The 18,479-nt window shown below is 48.0% G+C and overlaps 1 protein-coding gene across 11 annotated transcripts in view; it reads left to right on the top strand.

Annotated features, from left to right (window-relative positions):
* LOC309604012 (uncharacterized protein) overlaps window positions 1-18,479 on the top strand; it is a 22,087-nt gene extending 3,608 nt beyond the window's left edge. For 3 of the 11 annotated variants that reach the window (XM_082338875.1, XM_082338874.1, XM_082338876.1), the window contains 18 exons: window positions 610-775; window positions 1,500-1,606; window positions 1,942-2,169; window positions 3,238-3,382; window positions 3,671-3,820; window positions 4,004-4,234; window positions 4,839-5,032; window positions 7,271-7,398; window positions 7,604-7,773; window positions 8,568-8,747; window positions 9,028-9,162; window positions 9,497-9,640; window positions 10,077-10,208; window positions 11,321-13,810; window positions 14,575-14,730; window positions 15,155-15,262; window positions 15,430-15,480; window positions 17,667-17,935. In XM_082338875.1, coding sequence (XP_082195001.1) covers window positions 719-775; window positions 1,500-1,606; window positions 1,942-2,169; window positions 3,238-3,382; window positions 3,671-3,820; window positions 4,004-4,234; window positions 4,839-5,032; window positions 7,271-7,398; window positions 7,604-7,773; window positions 8,568-8,747; window positions 9,028-9,162; window positions 9,497-9,640; window positions 10,077-10,208; window positions 11,321-13,810; window positions 14,575-14,730; window positions 15,155-15,262; window positions 15,430-15,480; window positions 17,667-17,846 — 4,986 coding nt within the window. In that variant the 5' untranslated portion in view covers window positions 610-718 and the 3' untranslated portion in view covers window positions 17,847-17,935. Of the gene's footprint in view, window positions 1-609; window positions 776-1,499; window positions 1,607-1,941; window positions 2,170-3,237; window positions 3,383-3,670; window positions 3,821-4,003; window positions 4,235-4,838; window positions 5,033-7,270; window positions 7,399-7,603; window positions 7,774-8,567; window positions 8,748-9,027; window positions 9,163-9,496; window positions 9,641-10,076; window positions 10,209-11,320; window positions 13,811-14,574; window positions 14,731-15,154; window positions 15,263-15,429; window positions 15,481-17,666; window positions 17,936-18,464 lie in introns of those variants that run through there. The other 8 variants (XR_014230812.1, XM_082338877.1, XM_082338878.1 and 5 more) reach the window with 8 other exon arrangements.

Raw genomic sequence — 18,479 nt, 5'->3', positions numbered from 1 at the left:
TGTTGCCTGGGTGGGATATTAGTCTGTGGCCCCAAAGTCATTAGCCTGCAGTGCTTGACTTTTCAGTTTTCGGTTGAAGGTTTCAGGTAAAGCTGTTTCTCCTACATATGTGGTGCTGTCTTTGTGGTGGGAGGTTTACTGGATCAGTAAGGTGGGGTCTTTGCTAGAGGTCTTACGCAGCGTATAGGACAAGGACAGGGAGAGGCTTAACAAGAAGGTGAGGGCAGCGGTGGGTACAACATTGCAAGGGAAAAGGCCATGGAAACTTGGAGTCCTCTCTGCGGAAGAGAGGTGGTCAGGACAACGACAGAGAAAGATGATGCATCCAGTGATTGGACAGCATGAAGGGGAGGCAAGACGTTAACTGTGGGCACCATCAAAGTTGAAGAGGAAGGGGGAACCAAAATTGTAGATGGAAACTGAAGGCTCAAAGCAAGGAGAAGCAACTGAGTTTGCCCTAACAGAGAGGTCTTACTTAATCCTAGAAAGCACTTCTACTACTTCTCCGTTTGACAACAAAGTCGGTGTTGAAGGAGTTGGAAAGTCGGGGGATGCTGCTTGTGGCTAGCAGTTGTTCAGTGACCTCATTGCTGTTTCTTTCTTTCCAAGATGTGAGAATCTGGCAGAAGTGAACACTCTCCTGTGGGAGCACCTAGATAAAGCAAATGAGGTTAATTCAGCCCTCAAAGAAGATGTTGGAAAACTGACAGCGGATTGGATGAAGGCCCGGGAGGAGCTGGAATTGAAGGAGGTTGAACGGTGCAATGAATGTGAGGTAAGGGTAGGCTACGGGAATGTCAGGCGTGATGCCGGAGCGGAAGGTGAATGCATTTTATTTCTGGCATGGAGGACTTGCTGTGTGAAAGTTGTGGCTACACTGGGGCTGTATTGGTGTTGACTAGCAGAAGACGGGGGTGTGAGATGGAGGAGCGTCAGCAAATTGTGGTGATGGAAGATGCCCACCTGCTGTGACCATACTGCTCGGCCTTAAAGGCAAATGCTTGCTGTTGCTGGACACTGTAGGGCAGTCCCACATGAACGCTCGTCTTTTTAATAGTTCCTAAATCTCTGTCCACGTCAGTGGAGACCAGAGAGGTCTGTGTGTTTTCACATGCAGAGCAGCCAACAGAAGAACAAGACAGGCCTCCCCTACCAATAGCCTGTTGTAAGCCAACCTGACACTGGTCTTGGAGGGACTTGTTTTTGTCTTCCGCCACCAAGACTGTTAGACACCTCTGCAAGGCGGGATGATGAGTCATCAGTTTGCTTTGCTGCTCTCCACTCCTGCAGGAGAAGTGGTGTGGATGTTCCCTTCTTTGAAGTCAGGTGGCAGGTCTACCGAGGATGCTTATGTGGTGCCTGTTCAGTCCTTGATGCCCCTGTCGGAATTGTTATTAAAGGAGACCTGGTGATGGTGGTTGTACTCTCTCCTATCTGAAAGACTTGTACAGTGACGGCGAAGGCTGAATTGGCATTTCTTTTTGTCTTTGCATGTTTAGCGTTATGACAGCTACTTAAGAGGTGAACGTAACCATCTACTCAGCCTATGGCATCAGGTGGTAAACTTCCACCGTCATTTCCTGGAAATGAAGGCTGCCACTGACCGGTGAGTAGAAGTTAAGGCTAGATCTCTTGCAGAAGAAACGTAGCTTCCCTTCACACCTGCTTTTTGAGCCTTGATGTTACTTTAGTTGCAGCTAAAGATAGGGTTTCTCCTTTGGTAGTCTGAAGCAATGCCATTAAGCGTGCTTTAGGCTGTTTTCAGAATCATTTTGTTTGGTGCTAATTTTCAGATAAAACTGGGGGGCTTGGGCTATAAGCAGTGCAGAGGCCCTGAACAGATGAACTGGCTTTTACTGTTGCGCAATTACGTGCTTCAAAAAGGAGTCATCTGATAAAGATGGTGGTGTGAAGGTTCTCTCTTTCTTTGTTCTTCTTCAGAGATTTGTCAGAGCTGAAGGCAGAGCACATGAGGCTTTCTGGATCTATACTTGTAAACTGCTCCCGCCTAAGCTCTGGCATACAGCTCTGGGAGTCCGTCCCTCTGGGTAGACCTGTCCTAAAGGATCAGGCACAGCAGCAAGTGGAACAGGAAATAAGCCAGAAGACTTGGGAAGCGATGTGCTTACAAGTCAAGGGGGACATGGAGAAGAAGGAGCTTCAGAACAGGTAAATGTGTTTTAAACTTTGCTGTTACCAGCATTATCTTTTGTGGCTGCTTCTTGGGTTCATAGATGGGCTGCGTCCACGTTCAAAACACACTCATTCTGCACAGCCTTGTTTCTGTCCCTAGTCAAACTATTGCCTTCAACAGAATGGATAGGAAAAACTGTCTGACTGACAGAAGCTCTTCTGAGTAAGACAAGACTGGAAAAGGTCTTGCACATTACAGTGTTTTTGCTGTTAAACTGATTCTTGGTGAGAAATTGAGACCAGCATAAAGAGAGCTCTGTCTCCTGTACAGCCCTTTTGCTACCCAGGGCTGTGCTAAAGGAATTGGGAGGAATTTGCACAGGACCATCATAAGCAACGTAGCACCTCTGTACTGACATCTCCTTGCAAGACTGAGTACAGAAAGCCTTTGGGGCAAGAAGTGCCATTTTGGCAACATGAGTCATATTAACCTGAATCATCCTGTGATCCTATGATCATTGGATTGAAAATTCATGCACATCTCCCCGAATAGATTGCAAGCTCTTTCATCAATTCACTGCTGAAGGCAAAAGTAATTGTGTGACTAGTAATCTGGACTTAAACATCTGCCTTACTGAAAGAAGACCTTTGGAGAGTCTTATATGCAACGTATGAAAGAGGAGAGAGAGAACTAACGAGCAGGAAGCTGTTAGCTACCTGAAAGGAGGTTGTAGCGGGGTGGGTGTTGGTGTCTTCTCCCAAGGAACAAGTGATAGGATGAGAGGAAATGGCCTACGGTTGTGCCAGGGAAGGTTTAGATTGGATATTAGGAAAGATTTCTTCACCCAAAGCGTTATCAGGCATTGGAACAGGCTGCCCAGGGAAGCGGTTGAGCCACCATCCCTGGAGGTATTTAGAAGACAGGTGTGGACTGTGGTGCTTAGGGACGTGGTTTAGTGGTGGACTTGGCAGTGTTAGGCTTACGGTTGGCCTCGATGATCTTAAAGGTCTTTTCCGACCTAAATGATTCTGTGATTCTATACTCTTGGTTTTGGAAATAAGAATGTTTTTACGTTAAAAACTTAGTCTTTCCCCTCCTCATAGAGTGAAGGACTTAGGTGCACTGGAAGGAAAACAGTCGCTATTACAGAGGGAGTTGGTAGTCATGAGAGAGACACTAGAGGAATCGCACCTTCAGAGGGATCTGCTGAAGCAAGAGAACCATGAGCTTACAATGGCACTGCAAAAGGTATGGCCACCTTATTCCTAGGCAGCACTTGTGGGAGAGGGAGCTGTGATAGCAAGACCACCACAGATGCTGTTTCTGTGGAAGCAGAAGGGACAGGGACAATGCTGTTGTTCTCCTTGGAAAATGGTGATCAGCCCACACGGGCTCTTTGGTGTAGTTAGTCCCCACGTGCTTCTTGGGAGCACTGAACCGGGAGTATGTCAGAGACACAAAAGGGGATCTGCAGTTGCCGCTTGAAGTCAGGGATCTTCCTGTCTTTGTTTTCCTGTTGTTCTTTTGTCTCTTCAGGCAGAGCAGTCAGTGGCAGAGTTGACAGGGGCTCAGACGAAGCTGAGGGCTGAAGTAGCTGATCTACGTGTTGTAACAGCGAAGATGAGCAGTGTTAACGAAGCCCTTGCATTGGATAAAGTGGAGAAGCTGGAGAAACTTGTGTTGCAGGTGAGCAGAGTTGCCAAAGATCTTACCAGGTGTTCTTCTCCAGCTGCTGCCTCTTTTCAGACCTCTTGGCTTCAGACAGTATGACTGCCTGAATATGGAAATGTTCCTTTTTCTGTCCAAGCCAAACCTTCTACATAGTAAACCTTACTGTATTTTATTTCCTCTGTGCTTCTGTGGTTGTAGCTGGAGCAAGAGAATGACGTTCTGTCAGGTAAAGTGGACGAGATGGAGAGAGCAAAGATCTCTGACCAGGAGAAGCTGAACTTGTGTGAAAGAATGAATGAAGAGCTCTGCTCAGAGAAAGCCCACCTGGAACAGCTGCTGAAGAAAGCAGAGGAGCAACAGGAGGGGCTGCAGGTACAGCTGAGGATACTGGCAGAGGAGAAGGCAGAAACCCAAGAGAAACTCAGTCAGGTGAGACCAAAAACCTGGTGCTTTCTGGGTGGGCTTTTGGCTGCTTGGCTCAGTTAAGCTGTATCTGTTGCATTCTGCAGTGCTTTTGTCAAGGGAGATGTTTTCCATTTGTTGGAGCCTAGAGGGCGGGACAAAGCTGCAAGTCAGTGTCTGCTATCTTGTACTGCTAAGAATGGGAATGACATCTTGATATTGTTGAAATTGTATTTTAAGACATACACGCAGCTTTGAATTGCTAGAGCCTCTCTAGGCTTTGAGGAAGAGGAGGAGAAATAGATGATCACACAAGACTGTTGACTCTGGACTAACTGATTTCGGTACAGTGGAAAAAGAGCTTGGGGGAATCGTTATCACTGGAGGAGACTAGGAACTTTGCCATCATTTACGTGTCCATTTCATACTGTGCAATCTTGGGTAGTATGGGATAACTTTGAGAGGAGAATTGTTTGTTTCTGATGGTCTGTTCTCTGTTAGACAGTCTTAGTAAACTTTCAGCCCAAAGTACAGGAGCTCTTTCTCCTCTAGCTGATTCAGAATTGGCACTGGCTGGCTCTGCACAGAACTCCAGAGAAAGGACTCTAACTGTATTTTGTCTCACTTTCAGGTTTGCTGCCAGCAAGAGTCAGCTGGCAGTGGTCCGGAGCAGTTGCGCCAGGAGACCTCTTGCCAAGGGCACGCACTGGCCAGGGTGTCCAGAGAGAAGGAATTGCTGGTGCATGAGAAGGCTGCCCTAGAGGTGCGACTGGCAGCCACAGAGCGGGACAGACAAGGCCTTTCCGAGCAGCTGGCAGAGGCCAGGTAAAGGCGGGGAGGAGACCCTAGGCAGGACATTACTTCATGTGTGTAATTATAAAGGTGGTAATCATTACACGGGGATTTATTGCATCCTGTACGCTTTTGAGATGTTTTCACCTTCCATGGACAGAAAATGGAAGAATCTCGTGGGGGGAAAAGAAAAACAAAACAACAAAAAACCCCCAAACCAGTATACCATAATTTGAATGTTATTTTTCTGACAGCTAAAGCTAACAAAGCTCTCCTGAGCCTTGGGCTCCTGTTTTTGCCCCCTTGCACATTCCTGTGTGAAGTCCAAAGCAAGCCGATACAATTCCTCAGTATCTGGTACCTTGGCTCTGCACCGAGTAATAATTAAACCATGCAGACGTTTGCTGAAACCTGAAGCTTCTCTCTTGTTTTGGTTTCTTGTTCTGTGTATTTGAACATAGATCTTTCTTTGCTCATCAAGTAGTTTGACGTGGGATCTCTGGAATTCAAGGCTGTTATGTACGGACATTGTGAGTAGGACACTGCCATTTAGGGTGAAGCTAGAGGCTCATGCTGAACACCTTGAGGGCCTTCTGTTTCTAAGCTAACTTGTTACCTATGGTGCAGGACCTAGACTTGGTTACACCAGCAGCAGGGAACTTTTGAATGCTCGCCAGTCTTTGGGACTTCTTGCCCATCATTGATGTCTGCGTCCTGTACTCCTCACCACATGCTGTTTAGAGACAGGTGTCATGGAGAAGTTATACAGGGAAGGAACAAGATTCTGCCCTTCTGCTGCATCAGGTTTCTAAGATCAAATGCGAGAAGTTCTCCTTTTCCAAAAAAACCCCCCAAAACCAACCCAACGTATGGAGATGTTTGTCCTCCTCCTAGGTCTATCTTGGAAGACTCCTGAACTGGCAGAGCTGTACAAATGATGGTTTAGAGAGTGTTTTGCTTCTTGACTTTTACGCTTTACCACTCCAGAGTATGGTGTTAGCAAGGCTGATAAACACCATTTTGACGCAGTCTGTTTCTTGAGAGCTGCTGCTGCTTCTGAGCTCCAGCTTCTCTTATGTGATCCAGCTGAATTACGTTTTGTCAATTATTGGGCTGTGGCAACTATTCTTGCCAGATGTTGTTCTCAAGAGCCTTTTGTTGCCACAGTTTTGGACTCTATCATCTTTTCTGTTCTGTTTTAGAGACTGACCTTAAAAGGGAGCATATTTGCTTTGGACTGCCAGAGATTGGCGTAATCAGAAATATGTGCTTGTTCTCCTTCTTGAAGATACATCCTCCATTGTCCATCAAAGTAGCGAAATCCTACTGTTGCGGGTTTTACTGTTGTACCACTCGGGTGCCCCTTCACCCCAAAGGATGTTATCCTGATTGCATGCCTGTACTAGTGAGGCAGTGCTGTGTATTGTAGGAACCTGGCACACAGGACCCTGTGTGAGATCAGGGAGGTGTCTTCAGCTCCTGGTTCCAGAATCCTGTGTGTCAATCGCGGCAGCTGGTTGCAGTCTATGGATGTAACAATTTGCCTCTGCAGTACTATAACTTCCATGAGAAAGAGCGACAAGTCACGTGGGCTGCTGCCTACTTAGCAATGCTTAAAGAAAAGTAGCAAGTTTTTCTTTTGAACTTCCAACAGTTTAAACCGAAGGATACCCGTCTCTCCTTTCAGGTAGTCCTTGTTCAGGTAACATCTAGTTCAGGTTTCTTAAAAATGCTGCTACAAGCATGAGATTTTACTATATCATCTAATGTATTTCTTTAGTCCCTTTTACATACAGGGAGTCTGGAAAATTACCTGCCTATACCTATGCTATGAACAGCATTAAGAAGTCATGAGTCAGCCAGGGAAAGACTCTTATTCTGTCCCCCTGCAGAGCAACTTGGAAGTGCTGATGAGATAAGGGCTGTGAGCCTGGGAAAAAAAGCTGGGCTTTTGCTTGCTGGCACAGAGTTTGTGGGCACAGCTACCCGTGTGTCATAGATCAGACAACAGCAATTTAAGATTTGGCTACTGAGATCAAATTCGGCTGGGCTTTCTGTGTGATGCTAGGTCGTAAGTAAAGCCTGGGCATTCCCTCGGAGGGGCCTGCATTGCTATTTTAAATGGCAGAAATATGCTTTCTGTCTCCAAGTTTCCATGCAACCCATTTTGTGTACTCAGGGGTAGGGATCTTGAACCACTTCTTACTGGAATAACTCCCTGTGGGTGTCAGGAGCCAGAAATTCATTTCTCTCCGTATTTGCAACTTGTAGGTCAGTGAAGGAGACCCTGGAATCCAGCCGGTTGGAGGCTCAGCAGCACTTAGCTGAGCTGGAGATCGCCAGGAGCCAGCTTGAAATCCGCCTTCACACAGTCACACAGGCCAAGGAGGTGATACAAGGTGAGAGCCTCACGTGCATTGTTTCTGGCGATCCCCCTGCCTCGGGAGGATGTTATAAAAATAGCTCTCTGTCTGCAGTGCTTCTGGGGAGTGAAGGAGCTGGAGACAGATCCCTCCTACACTGAAATTCAAATGCCTTAAGGTTAGTAAAGTCAGAACCACTGTTTGTGTAGGCACTGAATCTTGCCATTTGTCGTGTTTGCAGGGGAAGTGAAGTGCCTTCAACGGGAGCTGGAAGCAGAGAGATCTCTGATGAGGCAGGAACGGGAAAGCATGGCGCAACAGCTCTTGCGGACAGAACAGCAGTATGACAAAACCCTCAGGCGTCGGCAAACCGATCATGAAGTGGAAATAAGGAAGCTCCTGCAAGACATGGTAGGAAACAATATGCTTTTGAATTCTTCAAGCAAGCTTTGTGGGCTGGCTTTAGAAGAGCGTGTGAAACGGCAGCAATCACCTGTCATAGGCCACACATTGCTAGGCCCGGCAGCAGAGCCAATGGCTTGTACTTGAGGGCACGTGAAGACCCACAGGACTATGCTGGGACAGTAAATGCTGCCACAGAGTCGGTGTGGGCCTAAGACGAGTTCAACAGAAGGTTGGGTGGTCCCCACGCAAAGCGTGGCAGCAAAGGGGGAGGATCTTACCAGATTCCTGTCTACCATGAGGTCGACTCCTAGCATTCCTGCCAACTGCAGTCGCGGGAACTTTGTTCCTTTCTTTCTGTCCTTTCATGCTTGACAGAGGTAGTATCTTTGGGCTTAAAGCATATAGAACAGGCCCCTTGTTCCTGGTAGTTCAGTTCGTGGCCTGCCTTGTGACTAGGGCATCGGGGTACTGGCCTCTTTCTCACCCTGCAGTCCATCTGCATCTTTTCATTGATGAGAATGGAGTTGAGCTTTGAAAATAGAGACTCGGAGACTGGAGAGAAATGCTGAGGTGAGAGGTGCTAGCAAACAGGCAGCCATCCGAGAAGGGCAGGTAACATCTGCTTTTCTTCCACCTGCTGACCCTCCTTTGAAGTTCCTTGATAGGACGTGATTGATGGAGGGCCCAAAGCCACTACTGTGCCCTGTTGAGGTGGGGGTTTGTGGGAGGCAAGAAGCTTCACCTTTTATTGAGGAGCTTGGCTGGGACTCCATCTTGAAGTCTTTTCCTCCTCTCATCAGGCAAGCGAGCGGGAACGGCACCGTTCAGAGCTACAGGAGATGCTGGAGCAATGGGAAAAGGAGAAGGCAGAGGCAGAAAGGGAGCACGAGAAGAAGCTGTTTGATACGAAGCAGAAAGTTGCTACCATGCAAGCTCAACAAGAAGAGGAACGAACTAGAGTCGAAAATGCCAAGCAAGAGGTAAAGACTGTGAAAGGAGAATGGGTGTGGTTTTTTTACTCTTCTGGGCTCCTTATCGATCCTTCGATGACTAAGAGGTTGTTGAAGATTCAGTCACGGATGGACCATGTTTATACTGCCAATCTCACTTAGGAACCTGTGCCTCCAAGTGGGCAGATAATGACCTAGGAGGCCAGCAGCATAGTGCTTTGAGAGCGGGTGAGCCCATCCGTCTTTGAGTCTTACCACACAAATTTTTTTATGGGAAGTTTAAACCCGTCTTCTCTTTATTTCTGTGCAGGTCCTGCTGGAAAAGGAGCGTGAGAAGAATGCTTTATTAGAGACACTGCTCCAAACTCAGGGAGAACTAACAGAAGCCTGCCAGCAGCTGGAGCAGCTCAGGCAGGAGGTGGAAGAGCAGCGAGAGACTGGGCAGGTAAGTCTGACTTGTAGGGTAGGTTGAAGGAACGGGCCGTTGGCAATTGGACGTAAGCCGAGAGGGCCGGGTAACGGAGTGAAGGGCAGTAACAAGGAAATAAAACATAAGTCCTGCAGCTGAGGAGGCAAGGACTACTGCAGGCACTGAAAGCACCGAGCCTGGTAAGCTCCAGAGATCAGCAACAGGAAGGAAGGGTTACAACGGCAGCAGAGCTGGGTAGAAAAGCAGAAAGAAGTGGCTGAATGAATGTGATTTTGAGACAGAAAGAGAAAAAAGCTGGGCCTGATGGCACGGCAGGTCTCAGTAGCTTGCTCTCCATTTGTGTTTACAGAACATCACAGAAAAACTGCAAGCAGAGCTGCAGGAAACTCGGAGTAAGATCAAAGCAGCGGAGAAGAGGCAGAGGGAGGAAAGCCAAACCATCAAAGAGGAAATGAATATCCTTCTTCAGCAGAGGGATGGTCTACAAAAACAGGTGACTGCAACAGCAGTAGCTCCTCCAGTCATCAAAGAGGCGGTCTCTCACTTGCCTTTCCATTGCAGAGCAGCAGGCTGATGGGATAATCCCTCTGACTGCCATCATACTGTGGTCTCCATCTCAGCTGCTCTGAAGGAGACTTACTGGCCAGCTGAATCTCACCTGCTGCCCTGGACAGATGGGCTAGTCCTTTTGCCTGTTTGCCAGTAATCATCAGAATGGATCTCTGCTGGTCTTGCTTTCTACGGTGGTTTTTCAGCTGAACGTGGTGACCCACTTAGATTTTTAAACAAGTCAGCTGTATCCATTGTGAATCTGGTACTCTTGTGACAGGGTGAAATGTAAACTTGTTCTTTCCCTTTCCTCACAGTACGTGATACGGCTGACAGTGACAAGCTGTAGTCTCTGACTGCTTTGTTATGTTTCACTTGAGGTGGAAGAGTTGACATCGCAGCTAGCAGCCTCCGAAGAGTCTCTAAAGAAGGAGGCTATGACGCTGCGTCAAGAGGTGGTGTCTTTGGAAAGGAAACTCGAGAGCACTGAGAAGCAAAGAAAGGATGTCCTGGTGAGGCTGGCAGATGCCACAGAGGGCCATTTCTTACCTATTTTTTGGCCTTCTGTTAATACTTCTAAGGAGCAACTTTTTCTAGTGGAGAGCTGATTTTGGTTGGTCTTGTACAGGTTCAGTCCAAATCTGAGGAGATACAGAGTACGCAAATGCTGACCAAGTTTCCCTCATTTTCCCCTTCCTTCCGCTCATCGTTCCTTGTTTCCCAGACTTTTGCTTTCCTGCCACTTTTCACTTTTCCAATTGCATTCTTCTGAATGAGCAGGAAAAGATGCTGTAGTCATATAAAGCTCGCTTATGATTCAGGGTGTTTGTTTTCCTCAATTCTGAAGGTTTCCGCCCTTGAAGCTTTAGTCAAAGTAATTTTCAAACTTGTCTCTATTTACATTGCATGGTTTGGGCAATTATTTTTGTTCAAATCCGTATTTAGATTTCCAAATGTCTGGCTCTGGAGAAAGGGGTGAGAAGACAAAGTTTGCTAATAATAGAAAGCCGTTCAACATTGCCCACCTGAGAGCAGACAGTGGGGAAAAAAAATAGAGGAATTTGAGAAACAAAAGTGCTGATCCAGATAAATATGTACGCCTGCAAGGGGAAAACTCGTCCTTATTTCAACCACAGAATGACAGACTGTGGTCTGACCATTACTCCTTCAAGAGGGGACAGTGGGGTTCTAGAGGATGGTACCATGAAAACTCTACAGAGTAGAGGTCCAAAAAAAGCCCCAACCAAACCCCAAAGTGGGAAATCAAATGTTGGGGTTGTTCTCTCTTCCCTTCCTCCCTAATAGAGAGAATATCGTCATGCCACTGCCTAAATCATGCTTAGTCTGGACTTCAAATCCTGACTGCAGTTCTGGTGGCTCCTGCCCAAAAGACCACACTAGAGCCAGAAGAGGTTCAGAGAAGGGCCAAAAGGAAGATGGGACTGGCTGAGTAAGCTGGGAAAGATGCAACCTACAGGGTGGCACGGGAAAGGCTTCCAACATCCTGAGAGGCAGGGAGAGAGGGGGCAGCCCTTGACTGCCGCTGAAGCGGGAGTTCAAGTCTAGTATGACAAGCAAACATATATCGACGGAACTATTGAATCTTTTTCTCACTGTTTTGCAGCATGAATGGGAGAGACTGCAAGCAGTTAAAGAAGAACTGGTGTGGGAGATAAACCTTCTTCAGGACTCAGTCACAGCCTCTGAAACGCGAGCAAATACAGCAACAGATATGAATCACTGCCTTGAACAAGAACTTCAAACTACATTGTCTATCTTAAAAACGAAAAATGAGGAAGTGGAAACGCAGCGGGAGAAAATCCAGATGCTCCAGAAAGAGGCAGCCCAGGGAAAAGCTTTGCAGGAGACTGTCACTCATATGACTGCCCTCCTGTCAGAGAGGGAGGGAGAAATGAAGTTGTACCAGGAGCAGATGAGAATGCTGGAAAAGCAGAAAGAAATGCATAAAACTACTCTCGATGGGGTTATTAAGGACATAACAGAGAAAAAAGAGAAGATGGAATCCCAGCAAGAACAGATACGGGACCTGGAGAAGCAGCAAGAGAAACAAAGGATTGCTGTAAGCAAAATGAGCAAAGACTTGGAAGAGAGAGATCGGGAGATCAGATCCCAGCAAGAACAGATACGGGACCTGGAGAAGCAGCGAGAAATGCAGAGGACTGCTGTCAGCAAGATGAGCAAAGAGCTGGAGGAGAGAGACCAGGCGATCAAGTTCCAGGAGGGGAAAATAATGATTCTAGAACAACAGGGTGCATCACAAGTGAGAAACCTGCAGGCGGATCTTGATCATATGAAAGGAAACTTGAAGGAGAAAAACATAGAGCTTATGTCTCTGACTCGGCAGATCCAAGAACTGGAAATGGAGAGAGCACAGGTGAAACCGCTGCATGCAAGCCTTGAACACCTGAGGGCAGTTCTTAAGGACAGAGAGAGTGAGTGTGATTCTCAAAGGGATCAGTTAAGACTCTTGCAGCAGTACAAGGAAGAGCAAGAGGGGTACCTGCAAGAGCTTCGTGGTAAAGTAGAGAAGATGATGCTTTCTTTATCTAAAAAAGATCAAGAGCTTGAGTCACAACAAAAGCAAATCCAGGAAGCTGAAGGAGTCATGGAGATGCAGCTGAGGACTGTCCGTGACCAACTGGAGCAGACCTCAAAAGAAAAGGACAGACTCATAGACATCCAAAAGGAACAAGCAAGGAGCTGTGAGGAAAAAACAGAACAGATGAATGTCTTGCACCGAGACTTAGAACACACTAGGGCAATACTGAAAGAAAAGGATTTAATGATTGACTCTCAGAAGGAACTGATTGAGACCTTCCAAAAACAACAACAACAAGACTCTGAATGGCAGAAGGAAATTCTGCAGCACCTTCAAGTGGCACTAAAGGAAAAAGAGCAAGAGATTTTGTCCCTTAGAAAGCAACATGAGGCATGCAAGGAAAAGGAGGAAAAGCATGAAGCTGAGCAAACGAATCTTCAAGCAACAAAACTGACTGTGAAAGAAAGAGAAAAAAAGATAGAGGTTCTGGAGGAGGCTATCTCTAAGCTTCAACGGGAAAAGGAGGAGGCAGCAATGCAGACTAAAGGTATGCTGCAAAAACTAGAATATGCTGAATCTTCTCTAAAAGCTAGAGATCAAGAGATAGTGTCTTTGCAAGAGCATGTCCAGGAGCTTCGAGAGCAGAAGGAGTTAGAAGGCAAGCAGGCCAAGAGTCTAGAGCAGGACCTAGACAAAATGAGCCAAATATTGAAGGAGAACCACTTGGAGTTCCTCAAGCAGACAGAGCAAATTAACATGTTCCGGCTTCGTGGCGAAAGCACGGCAGTAGCACTAGCATCGTGCCAGAAGCAGGTGAATCTGCTTGAGGAAGTGGTGAGGAAGAGAGATGAAGACAATGAAACTCTTCTGCAAAAACTCCAGCACCAAGAAGAAGAACTGAAGACCTTGCAGAATTTGCAGCTTAGGCTAACCGAGCAGCATGAAGAGGTTAGACATCACCGAGAGCGAGAGAAGCTCCTGGACGATGCCTTGCGTGGGAGGGAACGAGAGACCAAGGCTCAAGGTGAGGAAATAAGAGCTCTTCAGGAAGATCTCCAGCATGTTCAGCAGACTCTGACAAAGAAGGATGAAGAGATCAAGTACCAGAGAGACAGAGTCAGGTATTTAGAGAAGACTCTGACAGGGAGAGAACAAGAGCTTAGGAGGCAGAGTGAACTGAAACAATTAACGTCAGCTTTGCGATGGAAAGATGGAGAGGACAGCCTGCAGAAACAAATCCAGAAACTCCAAAAATGGGAGGAAGAGGAAGCAGAGAAGAGGAGAGTTCTCCAGGAGAGAGAGCGTGCCTTGCAAAGACAGAAGGAGCTAACCCAGCAACTGGAAGATGAGCAGAAAGCAAAGGGGGAAGAATTGAAGCGGGTGACCGCTCTTTTGAAGCAGACTGAAAGTGAAGAAGCCAAATGGAAAGAGAAGGCACAAGCACTGACTCTTGCCCTTACCAAGAGTGAAAAGGCCAATGGGACTTTGAGGGAAGAAATAGCCATCCTGCAGAGTAAGGTTACAGAGAGGGACACGGACCGGTTTCATCATCAGGTAGGCAGCGTGATTGATCATCAGTCAACTAAAATGTCTCTAAAGGATTCTAATGATGCTTCCCATAAAGATATGGGAATATATATTCCCATAAATATATGACCTGCTTGGCCAAAGAAACTAGGATTGCAGCCAGCAGGCTTGCCTGTCTGTGTAGCTCTGGCCAGAGACCATTCACCTGCTGGAATGTTTTCTGCCCAGCCCAGAACTACTGAAAGAACTATGGAGCTTGCTGCTAAAATTAACTCAAGCCCAAAAGTGGGGGATGGGTAATCGGGTCTCTCCTATCTAGGCAGGCTTAGCCAACGTGTTGTGGTTAGGATTTGGCGTGGAAAGGAAAGGGCACAGTTGACCAGACTAATATACTAAACTTAGCGGAACGATGGCTGAACAGCAGCTACGCTGATGGTGCTTAGAAGATGCTTTCAGAGATTTAGATTTCTGAGGTCCAGCTTTTCCAGTGTATTGAAAATAATGGAATTGGTACCATTGCCTGATCAGGTTAAAGGCTTCATTGCGCATTCAGGATGTACTTGTGCCGCAGCCCAAAAAAACACGACGGCAAATTTGCCTCGGATTTCACCAACGTGATCTGGAGGAGGGCCCCTAGGAAGAGGGCATGTTGTTTTGGTCTGTGGACCAGGAGAAGAAGGGACTTAGCACTGTGCATTCCTGCGTCCGGTCACTCTCCCCGCCTTGTTGCTTCTGGCTCTTCTAACCTTTATGTGGCACCAGCGCACATAATCTCCTCTCTGAATACCCAGCAGGCTGTTGCAGAAGGGGAGCAGCTATCATGGCTCTCAGAGAAGAGACTCCTGTTGCAGCGGCTGGAACGTCTGCAGCAAGCAGTTGCAAGGCTGGAGCTTGAGAAGACTGAGCTGAAGCAACTCAGTGCTGAGCTCAAGAGGACTCTTGAGCAGGTAAAACAGGCTTTCACTGCCTCTGCAAAGCCTCACGGTCCTCTGGAACACAACACATTGCCACAGACAGCACTTTGGGGTCCTCTGCTTGTTTCCTTCCCTCTCCCGGTTCCCCCTGTGGACACACGCTTTTGTATTTTCTCTCTCTTCTGGCACCCCATTGCCTTCACAAATGCACATTCACTCTGGTACCACCCTTCTTGCCCCAGCGTCCCCATACACACACATTTGACCCTCTTGTGTCAGGAACTGTTTCCTCTTGGTCTTTCTCTTCCATAGTCTACTTTGAGTGCCTTTTGCCCCCAACACACTCTGGTGCAATGAACAGTCTGAGCAGAAACCTCCTTGCCGTGATGTCCAGAGGCCCTTTTGCTCCTTGTTTGGTGGCAGGTTTCTGTGACCCTTTCTCCTATCCAATGTGCAGGTGGAACGGGAACGGAGGAGACTGAAGAGAGATTGTCGAGGTCGGTCGTTGCGAGATGCAGGCGGATTTTCTCTCTCTGACCAGCTCCAGGTGCCTGCTCCTAGACAGGTGAGAACAGAATCTTACTTGGTGGGAGGAGGGTCTGGCCATACAGAGGAACGACGGCAAATCCCAGAGGCAGCAGCCCCCCGGTATAGACCTAACAGAAGTCAAGTATAGACCATGGCCCTGGCCAAACTGGAGACCAAAAAGAAATCCTTGTGTTTTCTTCACAGGAGGAGTCTCACAGGTGCTGCAGTTGTCGATTAGCTGAGTTGTGGAACCAGGTGAGGGGTAGGAAAGCTCTCCTCAAAAGCTGCTGTGGCTGTACTGATGGGCGCAACTTTGCCCGATGCTACAGCCCGAGTATTGCTTAGCTGTCAGGAAGGGAGTACACCAGGCAGTGGAAATGCCCAGTCAAACACATCTGTTGGCCGTGGCCAAACAACATCATTCACCCATTCAAACCCATTGCTTCTGCAAATGGAGGCACTGTTGCTCCTCTTGCCTCTCCTCTTGCCTCGCCTCCAGGGATGTAAGGCAGTGCCAGAGCTTCTAGCCTTCAGGCAATCGTTAGTCTCGTATTGCTGTTCTGTGCTAATCATGATCCCAATATCGGACCGAGTCAGAGACCTAAGCGCTGCATGGACATCTGTTTGGTCGGTGTAAGAATGTACATTGCAGCTGCTGAACCCTACTGCGTCCTTTGACAGTGGTATCAGCAGTAGCAGCAGTCACCACACTTCTCTTCCATGTCCTTTTATGGGTCTGGTACACCCTGGTCTCCCTGAGGATGTGAATCTTCACCGGTGTTCAGGGCAAAATGCATGTAAGATTTATGCGAGTAAAGTATATGATGCTTAGCTCTGGCAAGTGAGCCAAGAATGCTGCTGAAGCCATCGGGTTACAGCCTAAGGATGTTTTTACCTGGAAGTCTCGGTGTCTGAAGTTCTGTTGCTACGGATAACTAACTGAACCGCCTTCCCCTCGTGACTGTTGTGTCTGCCTGCCCCGTGGACCTACTTCAGCAGTTCAGCAGGAAAACGAAGGCGCTCTGCTCAAAGAATAGTCCTCAGCTGGCTAGTTAGGGCACTCCTCTGGGTCTGGGAAACAGCGGAACTGGAACTTGATCTCACGCTTCCTGGGAGATGCTCTTAGCAGCAGATGGCCGCTTCTCCCACTCGTACCTCTGGGTTACCTACCAAAGCGCGGGAGGGCTTTTCAGGCTTCCAAGCCAGCCTTCCCAAAGGTGCCCTTGTTATTTCAGAGAGAAGGTCAGACCTGACCCTCTCTTCAGTGGTGGCGTTCCCTAGCCTACGCATATTGTTTGCTGTGAAGTCCCTTTGCCGTCTTACTTTCCGTGCGCACGACTGGCTTCTAATTCAGCACCACGCATTCCCCTTCCGGAGCTGGCTGCCTGAGTTTCGCATCTAGTCTGCTCTAGATGCTTAGCAGGTTAGGGTCCCACTTTTTATCGCCTTTGGCTTTATGTTGACAGACCTTGGTATCGTAATTCAAACGTAGCAGGTTCCATAAGCCATAAAGCTCCTTTGGGAGTTGCTTCTGTTATTCGAGTTCACTCGCCAAGAAAGAATATTCTCATATTCCTAGCTTGAGGTTGGGGATTGCATTGCCATGTGGAACACAGCCCTTGGCAAAGCGCACGTCACTTTGAAAACAGAGGAAAACCTCTGACCTGAGCCGTTTTCCCCGAAACAGCAAAGCGCTGAGCACTGCTCCCAGTGCTGGCATCTCCTCCACTCCAAAGCAGGCAGAGGGGAAGGCGCCAGAGCTGCTGTGGCTGCGCTGCACTGCAAACCTAACAGGAGGTGAGAGCAGCTGGGTCTCTCGCGCCAAAAAGCCCAGCAGGCACAACCCTGCGTTGCCAGGAAATTATAATAGAGTTTGAGGACTTTCAAGGCCTCAGCAGTCCTTTAAGGCTCATTTCCCCCCCCCCCCCCCCCCGGGCTTTGTTCATCAAATTATGCTCTGCTCCTTTGTGAAATGCTCTAACGTTAGGAAAAATGAGCGTTTGCTCCCTTTTCACGTGCTAGCTGTCAAGTTTTCAAACTAGGTCATAACAGAATGGTTCCTCGCTACCTTGTGTAACCAGTAGTCCTCCTGCTGAGGAAAAAGCATGTGGAACTCAGGTGTCAGTAGCCCAAATCTCTTTTTTGGAAAAAAGAGGTGGGTTACTAAATCCTGTAGGGAACCTCTGTCTTTAGTATACGTGTAATGTGTCAGTGCTGTAGGTGTGAGTTGCCGTTGCCAGAAAGAAACTTGAATTGTTGATGATAATCTGAAGTTCAGTTTGGGGTGACTCTGGGAACCTGTTACTTCCCGTTCCACAAGGACCAAGTGTTTGCGAGGGCTGGAGTTAGAGGGCGCGTCTTCCCTGACAGCCGGTACCGTGGAGCTACGGATGGTCCTAACAGCGTGGGCCTGTCTGAGCTCGGCCTTTTGCCTCTTTCAGGTGTCCCTTCTGCAGACGCAGCTGGCACAAGACTGCTGTGCAAAGACCAGCCGGAAGCTGCCAGAGATTTGCCAAGAGCTGGATTCCTCCTCAGCAGCTGTGGCCAGGGAGCCCAAAGCTGCTGTTCTGGAAGCAGAGACTCGGAAGCTGGGTCAGTCTCTGAACCGTCCTGTGCCCTAGAGGACCAGCTGCAGCATCGTGGGGTTCCGGTCTTGTGCCCTTCCCAGAAATGTATTATGTTTTGCTGTGGGAAATGGGGGTGCATTTGTTCTGCTTGCGTTTGGAAGCATCTCCGAGTGCAAGTGATTTTTTTTAATTTTTTTTTTTTAAATAAAAGAAACTTTGCAGGACTGTCCTTTCTCAGTAGCAAAAAGCAAGTGGTCGGTAAATACGTGGCTTAGGGAAAGACTATACTAGTTTTTGACCTGCACGAGTAAGCTATTACGAGCTGTTGTCTGATTTAACCTCTTGAGTTCACAGCCGTTCCCTGTGAGGAGAGAGGGAAAGGGAGGTGTTATCAAAATGAAGGGGTGGAGAGCACACGCCAGGGATTGAAGGTGGGGCAGGAGAGTGGGGTTTTTCCCTTCCTTTCATGCTTCAGCACAAAAAGCGCTGGCACTCTCCCGAGATGATCTGCTTTCCGCTTTGTGGCTGCGACAGCCAGCCCGAGGGACAGCTGGGTTGTTCTCAAAAGGGCACTGGTAGCAAACTGCAGACCTTCCAAAGACAGAGGCGACGGAGGCGACGGATGGGAGGGGGAGGATGTCAAGCCGAGTGAAAACTGCTCTCTCCCTGCAGCTTCGCCTCGGTATC

This window comes from Platalea leucorodia, assembly GCF_965183815.1.
Source record: "Platalea leucorodia genome assembly, contig: HAP1_HAP1_SCAFFOLD_301, whole genome shotgun sequence".
NCBI lineage: Eukaryota > Metazoa > Chordata > Aves > Pelecaniformes > Threskiornithidae > Platalea > Platalea leucorodia.
The sequence above is the reverse complement of the archived record's forward strand: the minus strand, read 5'-3'. Positions and strand labels throughout refer to the sequence as shown.